This window comes from Rhinoraja longicauda, chromosome 26 (assembly GCF_053455715.1).
Source record: "Rhinoraja longicauda isolate Sanriku21f chromosome 26, sRhiLon1.1, whole genome shotgun sequence".
NCBI lineage: Eukaryota > Metazoa > Chordata > Chondrichthyes > Rajiformes > Arhynchobatidae > Rhinoraja > Rhinoraja longicauda.
Window position 1 is genome coordinate 9,399,133 of NC_135978.1, and position 22,797 is coordinate 9,421,929.

General features: G+C 46.4%; 1 protein-coding gene across 8 annotated transcripts in view; it reads left to right on the plus strand.

The window, feature by feature from the left end:
- auts2a (activator of transcription and developmental regulator AUTS2 a) overlaps positions 1-22,797 on the plus strand; it is a 1,063,027-nt gene that overhangs the window by 1,008,616 nt on the left and 31,614 nt on the right. For 4 of the 8 annotated variants that reach the window (XM_078422734.1, XM_078422735.1, XM_078422738.1 and 1 more), the window contains 7 exons: positions 738-973; positions 2,853-2,897; positions 12,160-12,255; positions 14,887-14,958; positions 19,315-19,344; positions 20,102-20,173; positions 21,268-21,409. In XM_078422734.1, coding sequence (XP_078278860.1) covers positions 738-973; positions 2,853-2,897; positions 12,160-12,255; positions 14,887-14,958; positions 19,315-19,344; positions 20,102-20,173; positions 21,268-21,409 — 693 coding nt within the window. The remainder of the gene's footprint in view (positions 1-737; positions 974-2,852; positions 2,898-12,159; positions 12,256-14,886; positions 14,959-19,314; positions 19,345-20,101; positions 20,174-21,267; positions 21,410-22,797) is intronic. The other 4 variants (XM_078422736.1, XM_078422737.1, XM_078422739.1 and 1 more) reach the window with 4 other exon arrangements.

A 22,797-nucleotide genomic window follows, 5' to 3' on the forward strand; every position in this document is an offset into this window, starting at 1 on the left:
TCGAAACGTATAAGATTATTAAGGGGTTGGACACGTTAGAGGCAGGAAACATGTTCCCAATGTTGGGGGAGTCCAGACCATGGGGCCACAGTTTAAGAATAAGGGATAGGCCATTTAGAACGGAGATGAGGGAAAAAAAATTCAGTCAGAGAGTTGTGAATCTGTGGAATTCTCTGCCTCAGAAGGCAGTGGAGGCCAATTCTCTGAATGCATTCAAGAGAGAGCTAGATAGAGCTCTTAAGGATAGCGGAGTCAGGGGGTATGGGGAGAAGGCAGGAACGGGGTACTGATTGAGAATGATCAGCCATGATCACATTGAATGGCGGTGCTGGCTCAAAGGGCCGAATAGCCTCCTCCTGCACCTATTGTCTATTGTCTATAAAATGCTGGAGTAACTCAGCGGGACAGCAGCATCTCTGGAGAGAAGGAATGTGTGACGTTTCAGACTGCAGAACGGTCTCAACCCGAAACGTCACCCGTTCCTTCTCTCAAGAGATGCTACCTGTCCCGCCGAGTTACTCCAGCATTTTGCGTCTACCTTGATCGCACTTTGCTGGCTTTACCTTGCACTCAACGTTGTTCCCTTACATGTGTCTGCACATTGTAAATGGGTAGATTGTGATCATGTGTTGTCTTTCTGCTGACTGAAAAGCTTTTCACTGTGCGGTGAACTGAACTGAACTGAACTGAGCGGCCGGCGCGTGGCTCCTCACAGTGTCTCCCTCTGTCTCCCGCAGAACAAGAACTTCTGCGGCAGGAGCTGAACACCAGGTTTTTGGCCTCGCAGAGTGCTGACCGGGGCGCCTCGCTGGGACCGCCGCCCTACATGCGGGCAGAGTTTCACCAGCACCAGCACCAGCACACCCACCAGCACACCCACCAGCACACCTTTGCGCCGTTTCCGCACGCCATCCCGCCGACGGCCATCATGCCAACACCAGCACCGCCCATGGTGCGTACCCAAGGCCGAAATGTGAGGATAAGTAGACGACCGCAAACCCATTCCTCTTGCTTCACTCACGCCATTGTGCTCTTTGTAAGCCACCATCACTGTTTATTGCCTGCAGACCCAGGTCTGTTTGCGCCAACCATTTTCTACGCATTTGTCAACCGGCATGAACATTTTGTTTCTGTGGCAATAATGAGAGTGATTGTTAATGATCTTCTCAGCTTTCTTCAAATATATTGTTTTAAATTCAAGGTTGTGGAGCAATGAACTGTGCTCTCGTACGTGCTTCTCGTCAATTCTGGACGAATGCCGGGTATTTGGGCCTGAACTGTTCACAATCTTCCGACCCTTGGATGAATTGGTTTGAACATCAGGCCAGATCTCCACCCTGTTCCACCAGCAAAGTTGGGTTCCCCAGCATAAAAAGTCAAGGCAGCCAAGGACAGACATAGTTTGTGCAAGGGTCAAATAAGCCCTTCCATGCATCAAGGTGCCACTGGGCTCCAAATGGCGACATCTACTGCCACTCTACCTGCACCTTGAGTTTCCCTGGATGAAAAGCCAAGGCTTATGTGTGTAAATTGCCGATCATGTTCAGAATCGGTAGAATCATGATGTATTTCTACTCACGGAGGAAAAAGTAGCAGAGGGGTGGGGTGGGGTGTTTGTAATGAACCAGAGATGGGCTAGATGGTACATAATATGTCCCTCACATTTCCCCATCCCCACTGCAATGGAGGGGATAATCCAAATGATTGGCAAGGACTTCCTTAAAAATACAGCACCAGCATGTGACCCAAGAGATTTGTGCTTTAGATAGCCTTGCTCTCCTACGCGAAAGATATCACAGAGTTGCAACGTACCCTATTTCCTTACGACGGAGAAGGAGGCCATTTTAGATCATAAGATCATGCGATTGGGGTAGAATTAGCCCCAACGGCCCTTCAAGTCTACTCTGCCATTCATTCATGGCTGATCTATCTCTCCCTCCTAACCCCATTCTCCTGCCTTCTCCCCATAACCTCTCACACCCAGGTCTAAGCCAGGTCACAGAGCAGACACAGGCCCCACTAATTCTCCCTGTTACTTACTCATCCGCATTCCCATCAACTCCACCTGCAAAAATTACAGTCTCAAATTAACTGGCCAAGCCGCACACTTTGGAGATCTGCGAGGACATTAGAGCACTTCAGGGAAGCCCGAACAGTCACAGGGGGAAAGTGCAAGTCCCACTCAGACAAAACAAGATGGATGCTGGGTTGCTGGAGCTAGGAGAAAGAGTAGCAAATACTAAAAATGGTGAACTTTCAGGAGAGAACCTCTCCTCAATTGACCATCTCATACTTCAGTTGTGTTTCTCCACGTGAATGAATGGGTATCCATTGGTAAAACTCCCAACGAGTCATTTAGTGCAGCGTAAGCTTATGTTTGCATCCTGCTCTTCCCTGTGGCTGAGGAGGTGCCTTTTCTCAGCTAGGCCGAAGCGTCGGGGTAGTGAGGTTCCGGCGGTGCAGGAAGGATCTGACTGGGAGGGCTCCCCTCACCGCCAGCCAAGCCAGGTCTTGGTGCTTATTGGTGAGCTGTGGCGATGGGGCATTTCGCCAGACAAGCTGGGCAGTCTGCTCTGGGCATCACGCCACAGGATCCATGGAGTAATTTCCCTGCAGTGGCTGCAGGACGTTCCGCGCTGACCACTGCCTGATGGACTCGCAGTCAAAGGTATTGGTCGGCGGTCCCCCTGCTGGGGGACTCAACAAGGGAGTCGAATTAATGATGATTTTTCAACAGTGTCGCTTCAGGTTCGGCGTGATGTGTTGTTTTCTATGGAACCTGAGGGCCACAGCAAGAGCCAATGCATATTTGCTGACCATAACTTCTCTTAAATGCTTTGATTCCTTTGCAGTTTGACAAATACCCGACAAAAGTCGACCCTTTCTACCGACACAGTGTGAGTGAACTCACCATTACACCAAGCTTGCTCCACCCTTGAAGCACTGTGTAAATTTAAACCTCAGCCTGAGAGCTCTGGTCTTATTGCTCATGCACTGACTGGAAAAGGGCAATTTTGTTCACAGCTTGTTTCCGTGGCAGCAGATGGTTGCCCGAGTTAGTTTGGATGCTCGGTCAAATGTGTTCATTTCAGTAATGGAATGAACAAAGCAGTGTTATTTGGGGGAAAGTCAGAGTACTCTCTTCATAAAACCAAAATTCTGTGGCTGCAGTGGATTTGATCTGTAAACGGAACTGTTGTGCAGGTTAGGCAGCTGCCGTGGAGAGGAAATGAGACCTCATGTTTCACTTTAATGACCCCATTTAGCTGTTATGTTTTTGGAATACTTTCATAAGTATTGATTGAAATTGGAATTGAACAAGCATTCTGTAGTGTTGACTGAAATGTGGAGGGAAATTAATGCCTCGGGGGGTTAATTCTGAATTTTCCCCTTCCTCTCCTTTCTTCTTTCACAAAGGGTGGTGGTTACATTGAAGAAGCTGCCAGACGAGGTTGTTGAGGCAGGGACTATCACAACGTTTATGAAACAATGAGATAGATACATGGAGAGGACAGGTTTGGAGGGATACGAGCCCAATGCAGGCAAGTGGGACTAGTGTAGCTGGTCGGTGTGGGCAAGGTGGGCCGAAGGGCCTGTTTCCACACTGTATCACTCTACGATTCTCAGACCAATGGTACAAAGATTTTGGAGAGGACTTTTAAAAGATACTGTATTTGGACAGATATTTGGACAGGTAAAATTTAGGTGATTTACATTGGGTGATAACAAAAACAGAGTTAAGATGCAGCTGTGTTAGCTTGGGAGCAGCTGAAGACGTATTTGGATGTTTACAGATCACTTTTGAAGATCAGTAAGTGACCAAACATAGAAACTAGGTGCAGGAGGAGGCCATTCGGCCCTTCGAGCCAGCACCGCCATTCATTCCGATCATGGCTGATCATCTACAATCAGTAACCTGTGCCTGCCTTCTCCCCATGTCCCTTGATTAATAGGGAAAATAAACTAAATATGGGACCATTGGAAGTTGAATAGAAAGTTGCCACTTTTGAATTCTGCAATATTTCATGGTTACTGGACCTGCAAATTAGTTCTATGTGAAACAAGTTGTAAGTGCATGTTTAATTTGGATAAAACTAAACTGTCATCGAGCAAAAAAAGGATAAGCATTGCTTGTGGGTAAATGCATGTGGTGCTGTGATGAGGCACACTGGTTTCAGCACTAGTTCCTTCAGAGTATTGAGTATAGAAGTTGGGAGGTCCTGCTGCCGTTGCGTAAGACGTTGCATGAGACAGCATTTAGAATATTGTGTTCAGTTCTGGGCACCATGTTATAGGAAACATATTGTCTAGCTTGAAAGGGTTCAGAGAAGATTTACGAGGTTGTTGCCAGGCCAAGAGGGTATGGGCTATAGGGAGAGGTTGAGTAGGCTGGGTCTCTATTCCTTGGAGCGCAGGAGGATGAGGGGTGATCATATAGAGGTGTATAAAATCATGAGAGGAATAGATTGGGTAGATGCACAGAATCCCTTGCCCAGAGTGGGGGAATCGAGGACCAGAGGACACACTGTAGGTTGGAGGTGAAGGAAAATTTTTTTAATAGGAATCTGAGGGTATAACTTTTTCACACAAAGTGTGGTGGGTGTATGGAACAAGCTGCCAGAGGAGGTAGTTCAGGTTGGGACTATCCCAACGTTTAAGAAACAGTTAGACAGGTTCATGGATAGGACAGGATTGGAGGGATATGGATCAAACACAGGTCGGTGGGACTAGTGTAGCTGGGACATGTTAGCCGGTGTGGGCAAGTTGGGCTGAAGGGCCTGTTTCCACACTGTATGACTCTTAAGATTTAGCTTTTGAGTGTGGAAGAAGACAATTCTTACTGCCAGATGCTGGCCGGTGACATAGACTGGAAGTAATGTGCAGGTGGCTTTTAGGTGATTATATTCCCCATTAGTGACTTCCATCTTTGACTTATCAACCAATAACCGACATTTGCTTGTCGGCGAGGAATTGCCAAGTTAAACGAAGGATCAGATGGCTACTAATATCTATGGAAGGGCACCTTTTGCAGAAAGCAATGGTTCTAGATGAAACAAGGGGATATTGTGGAAATAGCTGAAGAACATTCTTTGATACAGTCGCGATCCAACAATTTTATGCATATATAATTGGGCAAATTTCTGACAATTAGATTTTGACAAGATTAGTCCAGACTTTCTGTGTATGTCCATATATTTTTCGAGGTCTTTATAGGATAATAATCATTTTTAAAAATAATTATCATAATTAATAAACCAACACATTAGGATGAGGACTGTGAAAGGCACAATCCAGCTTGGATACCAGGTGTGTTTTGTATCCTTTACAAATGGTTAAAGGACAATTGATGTAGCTTATGTTTTACAGAACATCCTTGTTGTCAGGCTCTGGTGTTACAGAATATTTCCAGGCACATTTTGTTGTAATAATTGAATTTGCAAAGAAATAATTGCAAGTAAAATGGATCAGTAAGCAATAATTTCTCCAACACATAATGTTCATGTCCTATATTTAGTTTTTAGTGTAGTTTAGAGATACAGTGTGGAAACAGGCCCTTTGGCCCACCGAGTCGACCCTGGCCAACAGTCGCCCGTACACTAGTTCTATCCCACACACTCGGGACAATTTACAGAAGCCAATTAACCTAGAAACCCGCACGTCTTTGGGATGTGGGAAGAAACCGGAGCATCCGGAGAAAACCCACGCAGTCATTGGGAGAACGTACAAGCTCCGTCCGGACAGCACCCGTAGTCAGGATTGAACCCGGGTCTCTGGCGCTGTAAGGCAGCAACTCTACCGCTGCGCCGCCGTGCCGCCCTTCTTACCAATGCACAGGAAGAACACTTGATATTTGTTCACAGAAAGGCCTTTGAGTAATTATTATCTTAACAGCCGCATCAGGAAACAAAAAAAAAAAGACGAGACATCGTAGTAATTAATACGTCGAGATGCTGACTTGCGTGTCAGGAAGAAGACGAATTCACGGTGCAGTCGAGGGATAGAGCAATGGAACAATTAAAGGCGGCTTGACTACGAATTGTCCATTTGCACCAGAGTCATTTAAATTGAGAGCAGTCACAGGAGGGGATGGCGCTCATCTTTTAGCGCATTGTGCATTTTAATTCACTTCAGAGCCCGGCCTTGAGAAACCATATCCTTTGTGATGATTTAAACAGCCTGGATCTGAAAGGCACATGGAGATTCCCTTGAACTAACCACAACGGACAGAAGTATAAAGGCCACAATCTATTTCACGGGCTGAATCCAATCAAGTTCCTATTTTTACTTGCGTTCCTACACGGCTTCTTGTCTCAGTATGATTTTTTTTTTGTGAAGAATCAAAATTAAATCCTTTGTCATCACTGAAGTGTTTTTAAATGGCACTGATGTCTGCCGGCTTTGAATCGAGGCATTAGAAGCCTTTGCAAAGCAACAAGGATCCCTCATCAGCACACATGGACTTGGTGCTGGATTTAGTTTGAATATTGAGCTGAGAAGGGCCCATTTAAAAAGTTGTGAGAGAAGTTGCGTTCATGATATACAAGCTCTTCACGATTGTGAAACAAAGGAATAACGTGAAACGTTTACAGGAAAGTAGGAACACACTTTGCACAGTGACTGGCTGAGAGAAGAGAAGGCTGAAGATTAAGCTGTAGGGTAGAGTTAGTGTGCGGGGATCGCTGGTCGGTGCGGACTCGGTGGGCCGAAGGGCCTGTTTCCGCGCTGTATCTCTAAACTAAACTAAACTAAACTCATTTGGCCATGTAAGAGCTATTAGTGTTTTTTATTTCTGATCCATAGGATGGTTGGCGAGTCCCGGTGTTGGGTTCTGGAAGTTTATATCTAGCTAGGAAAGTGGAACTTTGCAAGTCTGGGATCTCTTGAGATTCAGATTAGAGTAGGAGGACAGTGCAGTCAGGCTAGGATTGAAAGCAATGAGCATGCAAAGAAAATGATGTCAAAACCTTGCTGATAATCTTATCATCAGCTTGCCGATGAAGGAAACGACACCTTGAATGAAAGATGTCCTCCCTATTTGTCAAAACGGCAAGGCTTTCCTTGATGGGTTATAAATCTGATTGGGTTCCTTGTTCTACACAAACGAATAGGGTTGTTGTGCACCTGAGATCTCACTTTACAGACAGTGCTTCAAGGGTTTGGTTTTTAATCATCGCTTTCAGCTGCTCTCTGACTCTGCCACATTCATTAGTCTCCACACAGCAGAGCCGTTTTGTTGCCTCATCCTCGAATCCCTTGCATCTAAAGCTCTGCTTGGTTATTGGTGTGCTTCCATGCGATACGCTCCACTAAGTTGCTGATCAGTTGCTGAGCTTACAAGTAGTAGCGAGACGTAGCAGGTTAGTCGGGCGATGAAGCCAGTGCTCCCAGAAGCCCGACTTGTGGCTCTGTCCATGAACGACCCACTCACTCCAAAGTAACATTTCCTGGAGGTTTTAAGAATTTACAATCTTTGTGCGAGATTTACCAATTGTGTTTTAACCACACAAGTGTCACCCCGCCCCACCCCACCCCACCCCACCTACTCTTGGATATCCTAACTGTACATTAAAAAATCTGCCTGAACTGTATAAAATGGAACTCAGATGAGATGTCATTTGAACACATTTTCTAGTCTTCAAATGAATAGAAATCATCATATTATAAGGTTTTTTTCCGAGGCCTATCACTGAATGGAGAGAATTTAATTATTTCAAATGTGTTTATTTTTGTAACCCATGGCGTATATTCCACTGTTTTACACACTTTACACCAGCAGCTCATCCAATCATCCAGAATATCAAATTGTTAGTGAGAGAAGCATCGATCTTTGTTATAATCAAATGAAGTGTTAAAGAGATGTCAGCAAGTTTTTGTTATATATATATATATATATATATTGGGATGTCACAGAATAAAGAACATGATTTTCAGTTGCAAACCACGCAAACAGTTCTTCCCTCGGGTTTATTATTGCCAGGGGTATTGAATATAAATAGTTAGAAAGTTATGATACGGCTCCATAAGACTTTGGTTGGGCCATACAGAAACATAGAAAATAGGTGAAGGAGGAGGCCATTTGGCCCTTCGAGCCAGCACTGTGCTGATTCATTGTGATCATGGCTGATCATCCACAATCAGTAACCTGTGCCTGCCTTCTCCCCATATCCCTTGAAGTATTGAATACAGTCCTGGTCGCCTCATTCCAGGAAAGATGTGGAGGCTTTGGAGAAGGTGCGGAGGAGCTTGACCGGAATGGCACCAGGATTAGAGGGTTTCAGCTGCAGGGAGGGGATGGATAGACTTGGATTGGTTTCTCTGGAAAGTCAGAGGTTGAGGAGAGACTTGATAGAAGTAGATAAAATGATGAGAGGCATCGATAGGATGGACAGTCAGAATCTTTTCCCCCCCCAGCGTGGAAATATACAAACCTCGGGGGCATAGCTTTTACGGTGCGGGGGAGAAAGTTTAATGGCGATATGCTGGGCAAGTTTTTTCACACTGAGGGTTGTGTGGGCCTGGAACGCACTGCCAAGGAAAGGCGGTGGTAGCAGATACCACAGTGGCATTTCAGAAGCTTTTAGATCGGTGCATGGAAGTGCAGGGAATAGAGGGATATGGATGATCAACAGGCAGATGAGATTAATTTAACTAAGTGTCCTGTTTAGCGCAAACATTGCGGGTCAGAGGGCCACAGAGTTCCTGTGCTGTACTGTTCTATGTTCTAGATTAATTTACCATCCACGATATGCATTGAGATTTTTTTTAACAAAACTGTTTGTAGCCTGAATTCACTTTCACTCAAAAAGTTACTCTGAGAAAAGAATTGGAACTAATACACAACGAATCTTAATGCACACAAGAAGCTGCTGGTAGTTTATGAACTCAGAATTTTATGCTTTAATCTGCTCAAGATTTTTTCACCCTTCATTTAGAATAGGATCAAAAGGGAATAATGATGTGTCTGGTCAGACAAAAAAATTCATATGAAAAACAGGATTGAGTTAGATTTCATTGAACCCCGCCTTCTAGAGATCACATCTGTTAAAAGTTAAGGGGCTATCTAGTTTCAGTATTACTGATAGGCCTTTCTTGGGGAAAGCTAATTTCAACATTACTTGTTCAACTCACAGTGCTTAAATTAGTTCATCGCGACTTTAGATGGGTAGTCAATGGAATCTTTGCGTCCCACATTTTAAGTGGCTGTAACCCTTAACAAACTTAATGCAAGGCATGGCTGAAGTTCTTCACTGGCTGTAGACAAGAGGTTTATTTACTTGAACGTAGTCAAAATATTTGATTTAATTCAGTTGCTACTTCTAAGCTTAGATCTCCATGCCAATAATCAGTAACAACCATACATTTTCTTTGCTGCTGTTGCTGCTTTCCATTGCATTGGGTTTATCTGCAGAAGACATAACTACCACAAACTGCGCCTTGTTCTGGATAATGCTTGGATCTGGAATTAAGTCCAATGGTTGATCGTTCAACCAGGGGTAAGAGGTGAAAAAATAACCGATGGGATCAGGCTGCAAAAAATTTCCATTGGCCTTGTGTTCCGATAAAATTTGTTGGGTCCACAGATTAAGATTAATTTCAGACGGGAACAAGCATAGATTATCAGAACAAAGATGTTTGCCACAAACAGTTGCAAAACATACTATATGTCATAACTTTGTCAGGATTGGACTAACACAGTTCTGGCTTCCTTATGTGGCTCAAATTCATTGTCAAATCTGTAATACCTGATGGGTTAAGTGGCCTCATGAAATGAAATGAGCAAATTGAATGGCTGCCTTAAAATCCGAGAGGATATGGAAGTTTTTGTAGATGAGAAAGTGAGGGTGGCACGGTGGCGCAGCGGTAGAGCTGTTGCCTCACAGCGCCAGAGACCCGGGTTCGATCCCGACTACGGGTGCTGTCTGTACGGAGTTTGTATGTCCTCCCCCAGACCTGTGTGGGGATTCCCCGGGTGCTCCGGTTTCCTCCCACACTCCAAAGACGTACAGGTTTGTAGGTCGATTAGCTCGGTAAAGATTGTAAATTGTCCTCTAGTGCTAGTGCACGGGGGATTGTTGGTTGCCGCGGACTCGGTGGGCCGAAGGGCCTGTTTCTGCGCTGTAACTCTAAGCTAAACTAAACTGACACATTTGGAAAGGTAAGTGATGGTTCTGGATAAATCCAGTCAATTTTGCTTGTGATAGTTCTTCTCATGCCCTTGGCTAACTGCCTCTATGCTTCCATGGGAAAATACCATGTGAAAGCTATCATCTCCCTAAAGACGCCGAAGAAGAAAAATCTAAGGAGAGGCTATCGACCTTTATGTACCTCTACTATGTGTCCAACACACAAGTGTTGTTGGCAGAGTCTTTGGTACAGTTAAATTTCCATTGCTGTCTCATTAATCGACCAAGCATGGGTTATTAAATTAGAATCTTTAGCACTATTATCGAACCCTAATTCTCTGATGCAGCGTCGAATGCGGAACAAAAATAGTTTGTTGTGAAATCTCCATAAATCGCAGGTTCTTGCATTCCCCATTACACGCATTGGTTGCTAATAATCCTTTCATATTGCATCTGCTGTCAGGAGGCGATTTCACCAGTATTCTCTAAACTGTGCTCACCAGCCCCACCGATCCTTTGTCTGATCCACCATTGATTTGCCATGGGATCCCAAAACCAACTCTGTAGAGTAAGCCTGTTAATCAGGCCCTGTAAAAGAATTTTAAAGCTGAATCATCTAATCCATAACATGTGGAGTTGGGGCTGTTACCATTTTCTCTTTCGTCTACAGTGTTTTATTTTACACCTGGTGATTAATAATTATAGTACCACCACTGTGTGGTAAGTTGAAAACCCCTTCATTTTTACACACATAGTGTCAGCTCGAAATCACAAAATGTGAGCAAGGGAATGATTCGATGCTCAATCTTTTGATCTGTCTTTTCCAAAGAGATTTAAATGGAATGGAGTAAAGTTACATGTAGGAGACTTCATACACAGATCACGGACATGCCCCTCTAATCTGTGGAGGCAGATGTTTGAAAAATAAAGTTGACATTGACTAGCTTTGTTTTCCTGATCCTAGTGAACTTTCTGGTCATAGTCTTGCCATTGCTCCTGATGGAAACGAGATCAGGATTTGTGGAAATGGGAATGATCTCCACCCCATTCCAGGGCAGAAATACTTGGGCAGAGCCATTTCACCTCTTGCAGACTCCATCTGAGTTTGGCTGCTTTTGCTCCTAAGTGCATATCTTTCTTATGGAGCAATGTTCCCATTAAAAAATATATATTAATATTCCCTGGAAAGGACATGTGCCAAGGTTTCCATGTGAATAGCTTCATTGCCAGGGACAGCGTGTGGAGAACCTAGACCTATAAAAGAGCTTTTTCAAGAGCACAATATATCCTTGTGTTGGCTAATCTCAGCGCACGCTGCCATTAGCAACAGGGAGGGAAATGTGGTGAAAGACTAGCAAGTGTTTGCCCGTTTCAGATCAACGGGCCTGTTTAGAAAGGATTTGTGGTGTTTGAGGGTAGACACAAAATGCTGGAGTAACTCAGCGGGACGGGGAGCATCTCCGGAGAGAAGGAACGAGTGACGTTTCAGGTCGCCACTGGGAGTCAGGGGAGAGGGAAACTGAGAGATATGGAAGGGTATGGTGTGAAACCGACAGATCAAAGCAGACGATGATCAAGGAAATGTCGTATGGTCCATTGTTGGCTGAGGGGGAAGGTGACAACGAAGCGTACAAACAGTAAAATTAATCAGGAGAACAGTGAAAGTAGTCGGAGAACGAGGGTGGGGGGAGGGACGGAGAGAGAGGGAAAGCGAGGTTTACCTAAAGTTAGAGAAATCAATATTCATTGTGGTGTTTGAGGGCTCCAGGTTGGAACTTGTGGGGGCTGAGGATCGATCGGTGGGCACCCATTTCTCCTTTTCAGCCTTTGCAGCGGCAGAACAAAATATTCCATCTGCTTTGCCGATCGGCTTTCAAAGATGCTGGTGAAACCGAATCCCGATTCAAAGAAACCTTTTCACGTTTTGAACTGAGCATGTGGCATCGGGGCAGAAGAGGTGCTAAATACTTTGCTCGCTGTGCTTAATTGTAGTATTCAGCAAACCTGAAGCCTTCCTCCTTTTTCTTTTCCACAGTTGTTTCATTCCTACCCTCCAACCATGGCTGGAATTTCTCCAATGATTCCACCTACAGGTCCTTTTGGTTCTCTGCAAGGAGCATTTCAGCCAAAGGTAACCCTGAAGTCCCTCTGGCAATATTTATTTATTTATTTATCTGTCTGTTTATCTTTTGCTTTGCTTTCCGTGTTTTCGCCGTGTGCTTCCATCAATCATCGATTGCCTTGGGGAACTGCTGTTGCTGAAGTGAGATCAAGTCCTGGCACCACCCGAACCATAGTGACCCAGCGGGATAACTGTGAATCATTTCCACGTTGTGAACTAATCCTTCATCGCATCAACATGGGGGGGGAAAGAGATCTGGTAAAGTCTCGTTGTGGTCAGGAGAGGCTTGCCTCTGCTCTGTGCGATAATGCATCTCAAATTGACACCTGGGCTCACAAAAAGGTGGTCGGCTCAGGAACTCATTACTTGATATCATCGATTACCGACTAGTTCTGTGGAAAGCATCATCGTGATTGTCAGAACAAATTCGATCAATGCAATTAGAGGAAATCAATTTTAGAACTATTCCATTAGAATAGTCCGTGGGATTTAGCCTCTTGACTGTTAATTTCGTTTCATGGTGAATTATATGTGGCACACGCAAATATTACAGTCTGGTGAGAAACAATGGATTTTTAAAACTATTTTTTTACTCTTTAGTTATTGCTAGTTATTGGCAGTTTTTACTCTTTAGTTATTGCTTTTCACTTTAAACACAGCGAGGTTAAATTTGCTATAAAACCGCAGCAGCAGAGTTCCTGTCCACCATTTTAAGCCAGTTTATTGAATCCCTGACATGGATTCCCTTAGTAAACAGTGAGGAAAACCCACTACGTAGATCTGAATGGAGAATGGGTCTGTCAGTGTGTTATCCCACTGTGTTTCTAATAATGGAATTTGTATTTAAGTTTAGTTTTAGTTGAGAGCTACAGCGTGGAAACAGGCCCTTCGGCCCGCCGAGTCCACTCCAACCACGATCACCCTTACACTAGTTCTATACTGCACACTCGGGACAATTTTCAGAAGCCAATTAACCCTACTTTTAATTTTAATTTACAATTAACTGCATGCCTTTGGTATGTGGGAGGAAGGGGGGGGGAACCTACACGGTCACAGGGAGAACACATGCAAAACTCCATACAGACAGCACCCCGAGTCAGGATCGAACCTGGGTCTCTGGCACTGTAAGGCAGCAACTCTACCGCTGCGCCACCGTGCCGCCCCTTTGTAGCGCAGTCTTTCAAACTCCAATGTTAAGAGGGGAGTGTGAGCAGTTCCCTAGGTTGTTCCTGTTGGTTATAATTCGGGCAGCTATATTGCGCTCATTTTAATGAGGCCAACAGATGTGAAGCCAATGAAAGGGTTGGTTCATAGTTTGCTCTCGTCTGCAAGAAAAAAAAGATCAACGTGGCAACTGAGGAACTGCTCAACTTGAGGCATTTATGCAGGCAGGATAGAAGTGAAGAGAAAATGGTGGCACACAGCTGGCATTTATTTGGACAGGCTCTGACAGAATAACTACAAGACAGGAACTAGGAAATGTTTTGGAGATCGCAAAGTTGGAAGAGCTTCTTCAGTGGGTTCACCCATTGATGGTGTGTAAACAGGGGTCAGCATGGACACGATGGGACGAAGGGCCTGTTCCTATGCTGTACTGTTAGAAACATAGAAACCTAGAAAATAGGTGCTGGAGGAGGTCATTCGGCCCTTCGAGCCAGCACCGCCATTCAATGTGATCATGGCTGATCATCCACAATCAGTAACCTGTGCCCAACTTCTCCCCATATCCCTTGATTCTACTAGCCCCCAAAGCTCTATCTAACTCTCTCTTAAATTCATCCAGTGATTTGGCCTCCACTGCCCTCTGTGGCAGAGAATTCCACAAATTCACAACTCTCTGGGTGAAAAAGTTCCTTCTCACCTCAGTTTTAAATGGCCTCCCCTTTAGTCTAAGACTGTGGCCCCTGGTTCTGGACTCCCCCAACATTGGGGACATTTTCCCTGCATCTAGCTTGTCCAGTCCTTTTATAATTTTATTTGTCTCTATATGATTCCCTCTCATCCTTCTAAACTCCAGTGAGTGCAAGCCTAGTCTTTTCAATCTTTCCTCATATGACAGTCCCGCCATCGCAGGGATCAATCTCGTGAACTTACACTGCCCTGCCTCAATTCTATACAAGTTCTATACAATTGTTTGTAGTGTCTGAAATGGGAAGGTGAGGACGAATGCTTGGGATAATGTTAATTCAACAAGCAAAGTTGGAGGAGAATCCTGTTGTTTCTAAGCAGGCTAAAATGGAGTAAAAAGCACCAAGGGATGTGCAGGAATATAAGGTGCTGTTTTTCTACTCAGAAAATGGCTCTTTATTCACCGACCGTTGCCAGTCTAGATTAAACATTTCACTTGCTCCATGCAACTGTCAGAAATGGCGATAGACGCAAAGGTCTGCGGTAACTCAGCGGGTCAGGCAACATCTCTGGAGAAAAGGAATAGGTGCCGTTTCGGGCCGAGACCCTTCTTCCGGCTGAGAGTCAGGGAAAAAAGGGAAACAAGAGATTATAGACGGTGATATAGAACAAATAAAATGAAAGATATGCAAAAAGCAACGCTGCCCGCAAATGGCCCATTGTTGGCCGCGGGGGCCTGGTGTCAGACATGGTTTTCTGATCTTCCACTTTAATATCCATCTTCCCCCACAGACGTCCAATACCATTGATGTGGCAGGAAGACCTGGAGCTGTTCCCCATACCCTCCTGCAGAAAGACCCCAGGGTATGTATTTATTGCCTGATTACTATAAAAACTACCTCTTCATAATCTATTTGATATTGGTGCCTTGAATAACCTATTTATTTTAATATCTGCCATTTTGTCACGCTGTTAAGGCAGGCTTTAAATGTTTGACTGAACCAGCAAACTGACTGGAGAGGGGATGCAAATATTTATATTTAAGCGCTAATTGTATCCGACCGTAGTCTAGTTTATTATTGTCACGTGTTTCGAGATACAGTGCAAAGCTTTTTGTCGCGTGCTCTCCAGTCAAAGAAAAGACTCTATGATCACAATCAAACCGTCCACAGTGTGCAGTTGAAGGCAAAAGGGTACAATGTTAAGTGCAAGATAAAGACCGATTAAAGATAGTTCAGAGGTCTAAATTGAAGATAGTCAAAAGGGTCTCGACCCGAAACGTCACCCATTCCTTCTCTCCTGAGATGCTGCCTGACCTGCTGAGTTACTCCAGCATTTTGTGAATAAATACAAAAGATAGTTCAGAGGTCTCCAATGAGGTAAATGGGGATCAGGACTGCACTCTAGCTGGTGAGAGGACCATTCAGTTACCTGATAACAGCCAGGAAGAAACTGTTTCTGAATCTGGAGTAAGCGTTTTCAAACCTCTGTACCTCTTGCCCGATGGGAGAAGGGCAAAGAGGAAGTGAGTGGGGTGAGGGTGGTCCTCAATTATTCAGTGTGAAGCGTGGATGGAGTCAATGGGTGGGAGGTTGGTTTGTGTGATGGTCTGGGATACAGGCGTACACCCATGTTGCTAAATAGGAACAGCCAGGTGCACAGCATAACAGAAGCGAAACCTTTGTGAAGCCCCTGTACCTTATTTCAATGGCACAACTTAGGCACTGGCTTGATTAGTACCCTGCCTTCACTCAAGTCTTTGCTTCATTCAAGACTTGCTCGGGACAGGGTTGCAGGGACACCAGGGCGGGTTAAAGTCTGGGAGTTGACTTATAAACAAATGTTGGGGTTTTCTGATCTCACGTATGAATTATCATCTCGGGAAGGTGAGGTTTCTATTCCCAATTGACTGCACTGTTTAATATCGCGCACTAATTAGCACTCATTACAGCATCTGGCTCCATAGGTGCAGATGGGCAGATGGTGTGGGATTTGGCAGTGTCACTCAATTACAGGAGGAAACGGGTGGTCTGAGAATTAAGTAAATCTCCTGGTGCAGAACAGGGCATCAGTGAATATCCTTACACTTGTCAAGGCAATGCCTGGTCCTCTCTGAGGACAAAGGATATCTGCAGTGGTCACACTTCGCATTTTGCCAACGAGGATTGGCCAGGGTGGCGCAGCGGTAGAGTTGCTGCCTTACGGCGTCAGGGACCCGGGTTCGATCCTGACTGCGGGCGCTGTCTGTGCGGAGGATGCACGTTCTCCCCGTGACCTGCGCAGGTTTTCTCCGGGTGCTCCGGTTTCCTCCCACACTCCAAAGTCGTACAGGTTTGTAGGTGAATCAGCTTGGCATAATTGTAAATTGTCCCGAGTGTGTGTAGGATAGCGTGCGGGGATCGGTGGTCGGTGCGGACACGGTGGGCCGAAGGGCCTGTTTCCGCGCTGTATCTCTAAACCAAACTAAACCGTATGAGGTCGTGAAATCTAATGATTGGGAATAAATGTCGGCCAGTGCGCTCGGCAGTATCAACATATCCATGGGTGACAGTGCATAGCTTGTCAGACTTGTTGCAGAAGGGGATTTAATTCTGAACCAGCACATACAAGGTTAAACTGGTACCACTCCCAGTATTTCATCAGTTCATAGGTCATAGGAGCAGAATTAGGCCATGCGGTCCATCGAGTCTGCTCCGCCATTCAATCATGGCTGATCTATCTTTCACTCTCAACCCCATTCTCCTGCCTTTTCCCCTTAACCGTTGGCGCCCGTACTAATCAAGAACCTGGCAATCTCCGCTTTAAAAATACCCAGTGACTAGGTCCACGCCGCGCGCGGTCTGTGACAGTGAATTCCACGGGTTCACCACCATCTGACTAAGGAAATGCCTACCTCTTTGCCTTTGACAGACAGATCAGTTCGGTTCCAAATATTCGGCTGCAGCCATCTTTATTTGGACAAGTTGGAACGTGGGAAGTTTGACCTATTGCACTGAGGTGCTGAAGTAGCAGATCATCAGAAAAGTGCAGACCTGAGTATTTCCCCCATCGCTGCAGAAACACTGCCCGTGATATTCACTGGGAAAGTGGAGGTGGTAGAGGTTGTGCTGACACACAAACTCATCAAAATTGGTGACCCGAAGCACCTGTGTTCAGAATGATTCTTCTCTCTTGCCCAGTTGGCAAGATTGAGAGGCAATACTGGAAGTTTTTGGTGGTGGGACTGCAACAGGGGAGGGAGGGAGGGAGGGAGGGAGGGAGGGAGGGAGGGAGGGAGGGAGGGAGGGAGGGAGGGAGGGAGGGAGGGAGGGAGGGAGGGAGGGAGGGAGGGAGGGAGGGAGGGAGGGAGGGAGGGAGGGAGGGAGGGAGGGAGGGAGGGAGGGAGGGAGGGAGGGAGGGAGGGAGGGAGGGAGGGAGGGAGGGAGGGAGGGAGGGAGGGAGGGAGGGAGGGAGGGAGGGAGGGAGGGAGGGAGGGAGGGAGGGAGGGAGGGAGGGAGGGAGGGAGGGAGGGAGGGAGGGAGGGAGGGAGGGAGGGAGGGAGGGAGGGAGGGAGGGAGGGAGGGAGGGAGGGAGGGAGGGAGGGAGGGAGGGAGGGAGGGAGGGAGGGAGGGAGGGAGGGAGGGAGGGAGGGAGGGAGGGAGGGAGGGAGGGAGGGAGGGATGAAAAGGATGAAAGAAAAGGATGAAAAGGTGACATTGAATTCAGAAAGGGTGGTGTATGAGGTGGGGGAAGATTCTGAAACCCATCTGTTCGTGTCTAGCCACTGAAAAAAACAGATAACTCCCCTATGATAAAATTAAGGCTTAGGGGGTTGATAAACTTAGTTAAACCTGAAGGTTATTGAGATGAAAGAGGAGTGGGACCTGGCATCTTGACACCTAAAATTTCAATCGCTATTTGCATCTTCCGTACATTTGGGGTGAGTAATTTCCTGCCCTTTTATCAGGTCTGGAGAGGACCTGGAGAGGAAATGTTGACTCGTTCAGTTAGATACAGCGCGGAAACAGGCCCCCTCAGTCCACCGGGTTCGTGCCGACCAGCACATTAACCTACCCTGCACACACTAGGGACAATTTACATTTATACCAAGCCAATTAACCTACATACTTGTACATCCTTGGACTGTGGGAGGAAACCGAAGATCTCAGAAAAAAAAACACCCAGGTCACGGGGAGAACGTGCAAACTCTGCACAGACAGCACCCGTAGTCGGGATCGAACCCTGGTCTCCGGCGCTGTAAGCGCTGTAAGGCAGCAACTCTACCGCTGCACCACCGTGCCACACTTTTTTTAATTTAAAAGGGAACTTGTTCAGTGGGGAGAAAGGCATATGTAGGATAATGACAGGAAAATAATCCTCAAAACACTATAAAGTTGCAGAAAAGGAAATCTGGGCGAAAATTGGTAGAATCAAAAATAGAAATAAATTGCACAATGCATCGGGACGAATAAGTTGGCAGTCTCGTTCGAAAAGCTCAGAGTTGTTGACCTCAACTTGCATTCAGGTAGACTTGCGCCAGAGTTCGGCTGTGAACCTGGATGGGAAGGGGCTTTGAGAGGCAGCAATAAGTTAAAGTGAACATTTACTGCTAAATCAAACACATTTGAATAAGTTCATTTGAATTTGAACTCGGTCAATTCCCAATAAGACACCTCTGCCGAAATACTTCTGAGCCTAAAGAAGTGAAGTGAAGTGAGTTAAATGTGCTCAGTTTTTTGTGTTCAATCAGATTCTGGGAGAGAAGGAGCTTTGGTTTCCACTCGCAGCCCAAATAGGTGCGGATTTGCAGGTTAATTGGCCTCAGCAGATTGCCCCTTGTGTGGATGAGAGAGTGGGACAGCAATGGAACTCGTGTGAATGGATGACCGATGGTCGGTGTGGACGGTGGGCCAGAGGTCCTGTTTTCATACTGTGTCGCTTTTTTTTTAAAGAGAAAGGGGGGGGGGGGGGTCACATTTTAGAATTGCGTTTGGCATTCAGAGGGAATGCAATCAAAATGGTGACCTGCCTGCAGATTTCTTCCCATCTCAAATTGATAACGAAGAACGGAAGGTCAGGCACTTGTATGAAAAAGCCACGATGATTTTCTCCATTAATGTTTCATCTAAAAGCAGAAATGTTAACATTTTAAATTACTGACTAACGAGGTAATAAAAATGGCAATTATTGTTCTGCTTTGACTGACAAGCATGTAACTGAGTTGTCACTCTTTATTTGCAGCTGACAGATCCATTCCGGCCAATGCTGAGGGTGAGAATCTTTCCTCTGGAATTATTATCCGTCTGTATGTCCCCTCTATGTCAGTAACAGCAGCAATCTGTATTAGGAACTTTTAGAATGGATTTTTAGTTTAGTTCAGTATATTGTCACGTGTACAGTGAAAGGGTTCTGTTGCGTGCTAATCAGTCAGAGGAAAGACAGTATGTGATTATATTCGAGCCATACACAGTGTGGAGATACCTGATAAAGAGAATAACGTGAATATCGTTCAGTGCAAGAAAACGTCCAGTAAAATCCGACCATAGGTACTCCGTGGGTCTCCAATAAGGTAGATAGTAGCTCTCGAGTTATTGGTAGGTTGGCTCAGTTGCCTGATTACAGCCGGGAAGAAACCCTCCCTGAATCTGGAGTTGTGCGTTTTCACACTTCTGTACTTCTTGTCTGATGGGAGAGGGGAGAGGAGGGAGTGGCCTGGGTGCGACTCATCCTTGATCGTGCTGCTGGCCTTGCCGAGGCAGCGTGAGGTGTAGAGGGAGTCAATGCAAGGGAGGTTGGTCTGGGCTGCGCCCACGATTCTCTGCGATTTCTTGGGGCCTTGGATGGAGCCACTCCCAAACCAAGCTGCGGTAATCTCACTCATCATCATGATCTGCTGAGAAGGCTCCAAAGGGGCGTGTGCCCCTCGATCTCACGTCTGTGAGCCCATATTTACGCGGGTGATGAGCACGCCTGGGGATGCGGTGAGGAGAATTGAAAATTTGAGTTTTTAATTTGTTTTCTTCCCCAGAAGCCTGGAAAGTGGTGTGCCATGCACGTACACATAGCGTGGCAGATATACCATCACCAGCAGAAGGTCAAGGTCAGTGTCCGCTCAGGATTTCATGCTTGTAAATTCTCCCACGAGTTCTACTTTCAACACCCTTGTGTCCCACACATGTGCCGACTCAATGAATGGTAGGCCCAAAGGGTAAAGCTACTGCCCCACACCGTCAGAGACCCGGGTTCGATCCTGACTACGGGTGCTTGTTTGTACAGAGTTTGTACCTTCTCCCCATGACCTGCCAGGGTTTTCTCCGAGACCTTTGGTTTCCTCCCACACTCCAAAGACGTACGGGTTTGGTGGTTAATTGGCTTGGTACAAATATAAATTGTCCCTAGTGCGTAGGATAGTGTTAATGTGCGGGGATCGCTGGTCGGTGCGGACGCGGTGGGCCGAAGGGCCAGTTTCTGCGCTGTATCTCTAAACTAAACTAAACTAAGCTAAGTGCTGGAGTAACTCATCGGGCCAGGCAGCATTCGCTGGAGAAAAAGGATGGGTGATGTTTCGGGTCGGGACCCATCTTCAGTCCCGACCTGAAACGTCACCCATCCTTTCTCTCCAGGAAATGCCGCCTGACCTGCTGAGTTACTCCAGCACTTTGTGTCTTATCTTCGGTATAAACCAGCATCTGCATTTCCTTTCGCTGAGTGAGTGGTACTGTTTGCCAGGACTCTTTCAATATGTTTTGGCATTGCAGCCCGAGACTCTTCCCACTATTATTTATTTATTAATCAAAAATATCTATTCAAATATTAAAATAATATATACAATACAATAAAACCAAAACAGAACCCACCGCCATAATACAAGACAAACAATAAAGTATTGTACAACGATCTTACAATCCTTGTCAAGGGTGCATTAAACCCCCCCCCCCCCCCCCCCACACGGTGCACAGCGGTCCCGGGAATGCCCCAGGGTGCCCGTGGACAGCGCGTAGTCCCACTCTAATGCCACCTGGGCGCGGACGTAACCCCGGAAAAGGGTCCGGCAGCTGTCTCGGGCGAGGGTCTTCCCACTGGTGCAGAGGTGGTGGGGGGGGGGGGGGGGAGGGTTGGGAAGGCTTTGAAAAGGAAGATTGAACGAGAAGGAGAAAGGTTAACCGGCGGTGGTTTCGTGCTTGTCTCCCGCAGCAACAGCTACAGTGCGATCCACACAAACTGGACTTTGGGCTGAAGCCGGAGTTCCTGAGCAGGCCACCAGGTCCCAACATGTTCGGAGCCATCCACCACCCTCACGAGCTGGCTCGACCTGCCACCCTCTTCTCCACCGCCGGTAAGGAGTCACCGTTAAATAACCGGTGCGATTGTCTTCTCTGGGGGGGCGGGGGGACCGGAAACTGACCGGGGCCTCCTCTATCTACACGGTCGGGACTGGTGTATGTTGATGGCGGGACTGTCATATGTTGAAAGACTGGAGCGACTAGGCTTGTATACACTGGAATTTAGAAGGATGAGAGGGGATCTTATCGAAACGTATAAGATTATTAAGGGGTTGGACACGTTAGAGGCAGGAAACATGTTCCCAATGTTGGGGGAGTCCAGAACCAGGGGCCACAGTTTAAGAATAAGGGATAGGCCATTTAGAATGGAAATGAGGAAAAACTTTTTCAGTCAGAGAGTTGTGAATCTGTGGAATTCTCTGCCTCAGAAGGCAGTGGAGGCCAGTTCTCTGAATGTATTCAAGAGAGAGCTCTTAAGGATAGCGGAGTCAAGGAGTATGGGGAGAAGGCAGTAACGGGGTACTGATTGAGAATGATTAGCCATGATCACATTGAATGGCGGTGCTGGCTCGAAGGGCCGAATGGCCTCCTCCTGCACCTATTGTCTATTGACCATGCGGCCATTTCCTCCGTGATACCAACAGCCCCGTTGTGTGAAAAACACGCCAAGTTTCTGGAGTAACTCAGCGGGTCAGGCAGCGTCTCCAGAGAACGTGGATCGGTGGCGGCTTTTGGGTCGGGACCCTTCTTCAGACTTGCTGTGGCGGGAGTTGGGGTAGAAGTGTGGGGGGGGGGGGAGAGGGGAGATCTGGTCCCTTCATTACAGGGTGGACGTGCAGCCGGAAGGGAGGTGGGGGTTCAGGACAAAGTCCGGTGAACGTTACATGGATACGGGGTGAGGGAGACAGCCGCGAGAGTGGCAGACGGTTGGTTAAAGGACAAAAAGCAAGGGATTATGGAGAGAAGGGACGTGCGCGAGTTGTGAAGCCAGAGGAAGGAAGGGGATAAATGGGTGTGAATCCAGGTGGGGCACGGGGAAGAGAGGGAGGGAGGAAAAAGTACATATTGTAGATTAGTTACCGAAAATTGGAGAACTCAATACATCACACCGTTGGGTTGTAAGCTCTTCAAGCAGAGTGTGAGGTGTATGTGAGATGTAAGTCCTGTAACCTTTGCTGTTACCACTAGATGGCAGCATGAGCCTACAGCACAGATTGCATCCTCTTGCATTTCCCCTCTGATTCTGTGCAGAGAGCAGTTCTTGCATGGGGGAAAAAAACCACACACATTCCACATATAATTTGAAATATCTTGTCACATTTACAACAATTTACCCCTCCCCCCCCCCCCCCCTTCCCTGTGTCCCAACCAGGTGTGCACCCATTTCCCTCATTATTCGGCCTCTCGTTCCCCCTCCACTTATCTCCTTTCCTCTGGCTTC